The 9,810-nt window shown below is 43.0% G+C and overlaps 1 protein-coding gene across 1 annotated transcript in view; it reads left to right on the top strand.

Annotated features, from left to right (window-relative positions):
• The window catches only part of spef1 (sperm flagellar 1), a 20,360-nt gene extending 11,071 nt beyond the window's left edge, over positions 1–9,289 (top strand). The window contains exon 7 of the mRNA XM_076285256.1: positions 9,176–9,289. Within this exon, the coding sequence (XP_076141371.1) occupies positions 9,176–9,289 (114 nt within the window). The remainder of the gene's footprint in view (positions 1–9,175) is intronic.
• Positions 9,290–9,810: the final 521 nt, after the last annotated feature.

Here is a 9,810-nt window from a genome sequence, read left to right as displayed (position 1 = left end):
TGTCAGATAAATAACTGGTTTTTATGTCACACATTCTCTGGAATTTAAGCACTGAAAGTTAGTGGCATGCTCCGTTTGCTAATCAGCTAGTTAATGTTATAATAATATTAACCAACCACAGGAAAATGCAGGAAACCTGAAGTGTAGCCTGAAAAATTTGTCATTATTACCTCACCAATAAAATACAATCTCACAACTCATCACAACTAATTGTGGATGATGCTACATGGCTTCACATTCCTGGCATAATGAAGTCAGAAAGATAACTGGGCAAGTTTACTCTGACAGTGAGGGTATGAAGGGGGAAGTCATGTGTTCTATTTGTAGCACAAATAAGGTGACCACCAACCAGGCTCTGAAAAGGAGGACAGATTGTGTTTAAAAGTGAGGACACTTTTCAGGCCAAAATTCCTGAGGGGGGGGGGGGGGGTGGTGTTATTCAGTGCCCATGTTAACAGGTTAGAGCAGCCACACTGCCTCCGTCATATCCCTGCGCCCATGTTAACAGAGCAGCCACACTGCCTCCGTCATATCCCTGCGCCCATGTTAACAGGTTAGAGCAGCCACACTGCCTCCGTCATATCCCTGCACCCATGTTAACAGAGCAGCCACACTGCCTCCGTCATATCCCTGCACCCATGTTAACAGAGCAGCCACACTGCCTCCGTCATATCCCTGCGCCCATGTTAACCGAGCAGCCACACTGCCTCCGTCATATCCCTGCGCCCATGTTAACAGAGCAGCCACACTGCCTCCATCATATCCCTGCGCCCATGTTAACAGAGCAGCCACACTGCCTCCGTCATATCCTTGCCTCAGACGTGGCTCAAACCATGATGCAACCGTGACCCAGCTAGAGAATAGTTTTTCCACACTTCCACTTTTTCCACTTGACGCAAGTAGTTGTGTACAGAAATAGGATGACCACCAACCAGACTAAAGAGGAGGACTAGTTGTGTACAGAAATACATTGAAATAGGGTGACCACCAACCAGACTGAAAAGGAGTGGTAGTTGTGAGGACAATAATGAGGACAAATTGACCAAAATGAGGACACGCCCCGATTTGTTGTATGTTCCATGTTGTCCCAATGTTCCATGTTGTCCCAAAGTTCCATGGCTGAAATTCAAGCATGTTTAACTTTGACCGTGGCACGCTGTAAATCATAGCTATTTTGCAATGAGCCCAGCAGCAAGCACAACACAAATCAGCGCTAAACAACGGCTGTTAGCTAACACTGTCGTTGTGGTGACCCTAGACAAACAACGGCTGTTAGCTAACACTGTCGTTGTGGTGACCCTAGACAAACAACGGCTGTTAGCTAACACTGTCATTGTGGTGACCAGGGTAGGAATTTCACGGCGGCCACGACGGCCGTGGCCGTCGTAGCCCCTTGCGTTGGCCGTGAGGCCCCTTTGAAAATCAGAGGTTTACAGGCCACGGTGGCCTTGGTGCCCCCTTCTTTCCATATTCTGCTTTGCGTCCTACTAATAGCGATTTTTATTCAGCCTGTGCTAAATAATTAAAAAAATAAAAAATAAAAAATAAATAAATAAAATTAATTTAGTCTTTTACGCAGTGGAGAAAGTGACAGCGCAAGAAAGAAAGTGCGTCCAAAATCACCCATTCTTAGTTGAACTACTCGCGAAGTAGCCTATTCATCACACAGACATCACAAGTATCACATGAAAGAGCTTTTTCTCAGCTTTTAAACGATGTTAGCCGATAATTGCTGTGTTGAACGGTTCGCGAGAAAAGTAAATAATATAATTCAATTTAATCATACATTCTACACTGAATTGCGTCCCATGATCTCCCTACCCATTCATCTCAGTGGAATACTTTACGAACCCTTCTTTTAACACATGACAAACCATCATATCAGAATAAACAGGAGACCTTACCGAACACAAAGGTGTAAAGCAGTCCCCTGTACAGTTAGCCGTTCCAGAGTAATCCAGTTTTGAATTTGCAGTGAAGTTCGACATATAAATATAAAATAAATTTTATATATAGCCTAGATATCTGTAAATATTAGATGATCAGATGATTTACAGTTCTATGTTATGTCATGTTTCATGTTTTTGTAATGTTTCATACAGTGATGCAGGTCTACTGCAGTGAATAGGCTAAATACAACTTTGATCATTTTTATAGCCTACTACTGTATAGTTAACTTTGGCCTTGGTGCCCTGACATGTGGCCTTTGTGCCCCCCACAAAATATGCCCAACTGAAGGCCAAGTGGCCTTGCCCCCAGAATGGTGAAATTGGTGGTGACCCTAGACAAACAACGGCTGTTAGCTAACACTGTCGTTGTGGTGACCCTAGACAAACAACGGCTGTTAGCTAACACTGTCATTGTGGTGACCCTAGACAAACAACGGCTGTTAGTTAACACTGTCGTTGTGGCTAGCTACCTAAGCTACATGTCAGAACATTTATGGAATGAGTCGAAAGAGAAAGTTATGGTGTTGTTGTTACTCGGTGTAACCGCGTTTATGTTTCATAAATACACCAACAGCCAATGCTTAACATTATTTTACTGTTGGACGCAACGTTAAGCTGGAAATTTAGATGAAGGATCACTATTTGGCTTTTCTTTATTTAAAGCGATGGTTCGGAGTAATTTCACCCTAGGGTCCTTTGCACCATGACCCCGAGCCAAACACCCTCCCAGAACCTGTTTTCCCTTGGTCAAACCCTGGTCGAGTAGCGCTGTCAGAAACTGATGACTTTCTGCAGGCGCTTATGGAACCTATGGAGTATCTCGTAAATTACCCCACTAATAATGCCCTGAATGGTACGAAACTTCTACAGTAGTACAACTATGTTCTGTCGTACTGTTGTACGAGGCATTGGAAAGTTTGTAAGTACACCAGGAGTTTATTTAAATAACACTTCTACTCTGCTGCTATCTACCGCTGTGTCGACGTTACTTCTGTGATTTGGGAAAAGCCCGTAAAAGTCCTGGCAGGAAGCGATTACATCAAAGTTTTTTGGTATATCCAGTTTTTAATATTTTTTTCCGAAGTGTTTACAACTTATGCGGCCTTACATTGTACGATTTTGGTCTGTTTTTACAGTAGGAGACTAAATTTCCAAAGTCGGACAGAAATCATGGGAGTTGTACTGGAATCGCGGCGCGCTCCTGTCAACTAGATCGTTAAGTGTAAGGTGCCAATCTTAGCGGTTTTAAGTCAGTCGAAGTCAGTCCTTTTCTAGTTTTGCCGTTACAACAATATCAAACATGTTTGATATTATCGCAAGTCTTTCTAGTCGTGGCTCATGCAAATAGTGACGTGAACTATAAAAAACAATAGTGACCTCTCTCCAACACCAAACAGGAAGGGGCAAAGTAGGCAACAGCTGTAGCAAGGGACATGATGAAACCTATGATATGATAATTTGTTATTTTGTTTCTTATACATTATTAGTCGGCTCTTCCACGTGACAGAACAACTCTATATCGGTTAGGGATGTCACGCATGAAACAATGCTGCAGAAACACGAAAATATGACTGAGTTTAGTAGGCTATCATTTCAGTTCCTGTTCATATCTATCGCACGATGGGTAATAATTTAAAGGAATCTAGTTGCAGTCTTGTAAATAGTGACCCTGCAAGATCCCAAGTCATTGCAAAGTCATAGTCTGTGACTTAAAACTCTATTACTTGTCTTTATATGTGAGAGGGTCTGAGACAAAGTCTGTCAGTGTAAGGAGGGCTTTAGTGTTAACTAATAATTGTTGCAAACTGGTACTACGAACAAAATATTAGTGCATTCCTGGATCTACATCCTTATGCATGCTTCCTGCTTTTCCATGCTTTTTTTTTTCATTTTTTAGAATATTGTGAAAAGGTTCAATATTGAAGACACCTGGTGCCACACTCTAATCAGCTAATTAACTCAAAACACCGGCAAAGGCCTTTAAATGGTCTCTCTCTTTAAACCGCACCCTGAAGAGGATTGTGAAAGAAAACCCTTTAAAAAATGTGGGGGAGATTCACAATGAGTGGACGGCAGCTGGAGTCAGTGCTTTAAGAACCACCACGCACAGACGTATGCAAGACATGGGTTTCAGCTGTCGCATTCCTTGTGTCAAGCCACTCTTGAACAAGTGACAGCGTCAGAAGCGTCTCGCCTGCACTAAAGACAAAAAGGACTGGACTGCTGCTGAGTGGTCCAAAGTTATGTTCTCTGATGAAAGTAAATTTTGCATTTCCTTTGGAAATCAAGGTCTCAGAGTCTGGAGGAAGAGCGGAGAGGCACAGAATCCACGTTGCTTGAAGTCCAGTGTAAAGTTTCCACAGTCAGTGATGGTTTGGGGTGCCATGCCATCTGCTGGTGTTGGTCCACTGTGTTTTCTAAAGTCCAAGGTCAACGCAGCCGTCTACCAGGACATATTAGAGCTCTTCATGCTTCCTGCTGCTGGCCAACTTTATGGAGATGCAGATTTCATTTTCCAACAGGACTTGGCACCTGCACACAGTTTAAGGACCATGGTATCCCTGTTCTTAATTGGCCAGCAAACTCGCCTGACCTTAACACTATAGAAAATCTATGGGGTATGGTGAAGAGGAAGATGTGATACGCCAGACCCAACAATGCAGAAGAGCTGAAGGCCACTACGCAACCTGGGCTCTCCTAACACCTGAGCAGTGCCACAGACTGATCGACTCCATGCCACGCCGCATTGCTGCAGTAATTCAGGCAAAAGGAGCCCCAACTAAGTATTGAGTGCTGTACATGCTCATACTTTTCATGTTCATACTTTTAAGTTGGCCAACATTTCTAAAAAAACTTTTTTTGTATTGGTTTTAAGTAATATTCTAATTTTCTGAGATACTGAATTTGGGATTTTCATTAGTTGTCAGTTATAATCATTTGAAATATATCATATGTCACTACGGATTCAAATACACCATCACTCAGTCACTTATTGGAAAAACACATTTCACTTTTGCTGTTCCTGTTGACCCAATAACGCATATCAAACGTCTCTTTGGCTCTTGCAAGCCTGGGTTTTGTTATTTCCTTTTTCCTGTCGACACAGTAAAAGAATTGTGCAAGAAGTGCTCAGAACACATGTGATCAGAGTTCTTGGTAGTTTCACAGTGATCGTGTATTTCTCCATTCTGTGACCAGCCTTCATACTGAGCTTTACAGAGCTCCTACAGTGTTGAAACTGCCCTTCCGCTCCAGTCAGCCTCTCAGTTGTGACTCACTGCGTTTTCAGCAGACTGAGAGCACTCGATCAGTGATACTTTTGACCCTGAGAGCACTGAGAGCACTCGATCAGTGATATTGATGAGCCTGAGAGCACTCGATCAGTGATACTTTTGACCCTGAGAGCACTCGATCAGTGATATTTATGACCCTGAGAGCACTCGATCAGTGATATTGATGAGCCTGAGAGCACTCGATCAGTGATACTTTTGACCCTGAGAGCACTCGATCAGTGATATTGATGACCCTGAGAGCACTCGATCAGTGATATTGATGAGCCTGAGAGCACTCGATCAGTGATATTGATGACCCTGAGAGCACTCGATCAGTGATCTTTAGGACCCTGAGAGCACTCGATCAGTGATACTTTTGACCCTGAGAGCACTCAATCAGTGATACTTTTGACCCTGAGAGCTCTCGATCAGTGATATTTATGACCCTGAGAGCACTGAGAGCACTCGATCAGTGATATTGATGACCCTGAGAGCACTCGATCAGTGATCTTTAGGACCCTGCAGCCCTTTAGTCACACTTCACTTTCCACTGGCCTACACATCTTTACACCCAATTCAGCTGCAGCAGAGTCACATCACCTCAGTAGGAAGTTAGATGTGTGATAGGCATAATTTGGGTAAATCTCAGCTGCAGCAGAGTCACATCACCTCAGTAGGAAGTTAGATGTGTGATAGGCCTAATTTGGGTTAATCTCAGCTGCAGCACATGAGTCACATCACCTCAGTAGGAAGTTAGATGTGTGATAGGCATAATTTGGGTTAATCTCAGCTGCAGCAGAGTCACATCACCTCAGTAGGAAGTTAGATGTGTGATAGTCAGAGTCACATCACCTCAGTAGGAAGTTAGATGTGTGATAGGCATAATGTGGGTTAATCTCAGCTGCAGCAGAGTCACATCATGGTGTCATGTCGACCCAGTCTCAGGAGTACGAGCCCAATAGCCTACAGGGGCGCTATGACACATGCTCATGAGGATCGGTTGCAATTACTAGCAAAACGGCCACTTAGAGTTACATGTAGCGTGTTAAATTTACATTTATTAAAAGTATAAGTGTCAGTCATTGCAGTTACATATGCAGAACAATTGGATTAAAGCACCAAATTAGAATGTGGAATATTCCAGTTTTCATGCTAACCAATCGGATTAAAGCACCGAATTAGAATGTGTTATATTCCAGTTTTCATGCTAACCAATCGTATTAAAGCATCACATTAACCGAATCTTCATTCAGGAACTCTAACAGTCCAACTGAAATCGGAGTACTGGTTACATGACAAATGTAATCAAATTGAAATCAAATACCGCAGGTTATTTACTTTGATTTCAAAAAATTAAAAAAGAAATTATGTGAGATAAGAGTATAATCAGACAGAATTTTGGATTTGCCCATCCCAGCCCCCGCCCCCATCACCTTGACACCATCAGTAATATTGAATATTGTGAATCATTCACACCAGTGCCGATCCTAGAATCTACTCGACCCTCCACACACACACAAACACACACACAGACCCTGGGAAATGATGTTTCTATTTCATATATTTTAGAATTCATATAAACTATTTTGTTTAGTCATGTATAGTCATTTATAGTATGTTCTGCATAGCAAAAATATTTAGTTAATATTTAACAAATCAAAGAAAATCTTTCTGGGATCATAAGTGTCTTGCAATGTTCATGTCTATGACTGGTGAATACTACACAAATGACAAACATGACATGACAATGACACGAATGGCAAACAGGACGTGATAATGACACGAATGACAAACATGACGTGACAATGACACGAATGACAAACATGACGTGAGCTAACATGATGGTTAGCTAGGAGCTCTCTCCAGATGCTCTCTCTGATAGTTAGCTAGAAGGAGCTCTCTCCAGATGTAAAAGTTTGCCAATAGGTTGCGTAGCCTATTTCTGAAATGTTGTTAAGCCCAACAGTAGGCCTAAATGAACTAAATTCCATAGCCTAGGTAGATTAGCAACACAAAGTTGTGAGGTGCAAGGCAGCAAATTAACTTAACATTAGCCTACTATCATTTGTCGCTATGCAGGTACAGCATCACTTCAACTAATAGCCATGTCTCGCTGTACTTATCACATGACAGCTTCAAGTGTGTGTGTGTGAGGAGAAAAGACACATAGACTATTGGAAGCACTAGAAGCATGCTTTGCACACACTGACATGAAATATGCATCTTACTGCAAAACAACACTGTCATTTTTAAAAGTATCGATACTAATAAAATTAGGTATCGTGACATTTTTAATTTCAGGATATTGCGATACTTTTGTAGTATCGGTGCACCGTGCAACACTACTGAGTGCTCATTCATAGAAATGCGCTGTGGACGTGATGCTTTCCAGAACTGATTGAGGGAAAATGAGTTTTCACTCTGAGATAAGGAGTTAGCATGGCTATGGCCGTTATGCCAGATAAGAGTTAGCTCGGCTATGGCCGCTATGCCAGATAAGAGGGCGGAGCACGGCTATGGCCGTTATGCCAGATAAGAGTTAGCTCGGCTATGGCCGCTATGCCAGATAAGAGTTAGCTCGGCTATGGCCGCTATGCCAGATAAGAGTTAGCTCGGTTATGGCCGCTATGCCAGATAAGAGTTAGCTCGGCTATGGCCGTTATGCCAGATAAGAGGGCAGAGCACGGCTATGGCCGTTATGCCAGATAAGAGTTAGCTCGGCTATGGCCGCTATGCCAGATAAGAGTTAGCTCGGCTATGGCCGTTATGCCAGATAAGAGGGCGGAGCACGGCTATGGCCGTTATGCCAGATAAGAGTTAGCTCGGCTATGGCCGCTATGCCAGGGGCCGTATTCACAAAGCCTTTTATCTTACCACTAGGAGTACTCCTAAATCGCACTAAAAGATTTTAGCTAGGAGTTTTCTCTTAAAAGTTATTCACAAAGCCTTTCAGACCTACTCTTAGTAAGGAAAAATGACAACTCCTAAACTAAGAGTGAGTCTTCGTTGCTATGGATGACGTCATTACTCATGCACGAGCTTGACTGAAGTGACCACATTGATTGGCTGATGAGTGACAGGTGACAGGGCTGAGAATGCGTGCGCTACAAGTAGCTCGAAGGACGGAAGATGACGAATAACTCAATAAAAAGGCCTAGCCTAAATGAATAAAGAGTAAGGCAAAACAAATAGCCTACAGTAGTAGCCTAATGAAACATAGGCCTACGGACTGATGCAGTATCTTTGCAACATTATTGAATTAATCTGTCACATATGCCTACGTTTGCAAAGAAGAGACCATTTTAATTTGATTCACAATGAAACGTTACATTTAATTTACATGTTAACAATGAGTAGTTTTGGTTGTTGTTGGTGGCGTTATTGCATCCCTTTTATGAATGCAAAATTGTTCCCTCGCGATTGGAAGCTCCTGTTGCCGCATAGGCGACGCATTTTAAAACATCGCAACGTGAAATGCCACAAAAAGCTGTTTGTGAATAGGTCTTAGTGAGTTAGGAGTCCTCTGGACTACTTTTAAGCTGTCCCAGACTTAGGTGCTACTTTTAGGTCTAAAATGCTTCGTGAATTACTTTTAGGGAAAAAAAATTAGGAGTCCTAAAGTTAGGAGTGACACGCCCATTATTTTTAGGAGTTGCTCCTAAATTTAAAAGTATCGATACTAATAAAATTAGGTATCGTGACATTTTTAATTTCAGGATATTGCGATACTTTTGTAGTATCGGTGCACCGTGCAACACTACTGAGTGCTCATTCATAGAAATGCGCTGTGGACGTGATGCTTTCCAGAACTGATTGAGGGAAAATGAGTTTTCACTCTGAGATAAGGAGTTAGCATGGCTATGGCCGTTATGCCAGATAAGAGTTAATGCTGCATCTGGTCCCTGTCTGTTGCTGATGCAGTTAATGCTGCATCTGGTCCCTGTCTGTTCCTAGATCCTGCAGATTAAGGTGAACCGGCTGGAGCACCTGGTTCAGCTGAAGGACCTGCGCATTGAGGACCTCACACAACACCTGGATCGCTACAAGACCCGCGCCAAGCTCAGCTGAGCCCCAGTGAGCATGCTCACAATCCACCCCCCCCCCCCCATCTGAGCATGCTCACAACCCCCTCCCAGAACCACATCTCATCTGAGCGTTCTCAGAACCCACCCTGCTCCCATGTGAGCGTGCTCAGAACCACATCTCATCTGAGCGTGCTCAGAACCCACCCTGCTCCCATCTGAGCGTGCTCAGAACCACATCTCATCTGAGCGTGCTCAGAACCCACCCTTCTCCCATCTGAGCGTGCTCAGAACCACATCTCATCTGAGCGTGCTCAGAACCCACCCTGCTCCCATCTGAGCGTGCTCAGAACCCCTTCCCCAGCCTAGAATCTTCTTCACCAGGACCAATCAGGGATTCCCACCTGCACAGACAATTAACCATGTTTCTCTCAGTATATGGACGCTCTTAGTAAAAATCTAGAGTAAAGTCTACAATAAAAAAAAAAGACGCCTTTTATTTTGTAAATGTTGTTCCGTATGATTTCATGATTCCATGTTCTGTGCTGATAGCTCTTCTTAATTAGT

The sequence above is a fragment of the Alosa pseudoharengus genome, unplaced genomic scaffold (assembly GCF_046254945.1).
Source record: "Alosa pseudoharengus isolate Yale_2024_CS ecotype anadromous, Long Island Sound unplaced genomic scaffold, YU_APseudo_1.1 YU_APseudo_1.1_scf_15, whole genome shotgun sequence".
Taxonomy (NCBI): Eukaryota; Metazoa; Chordata; class Actinopteri; order Clupeiformes; family Clupeidae; genus Alosa; species Alosa pseudoharengus.
This window is presented reverse-complemented; position numbering and strand designations above follow the sequence as displayed.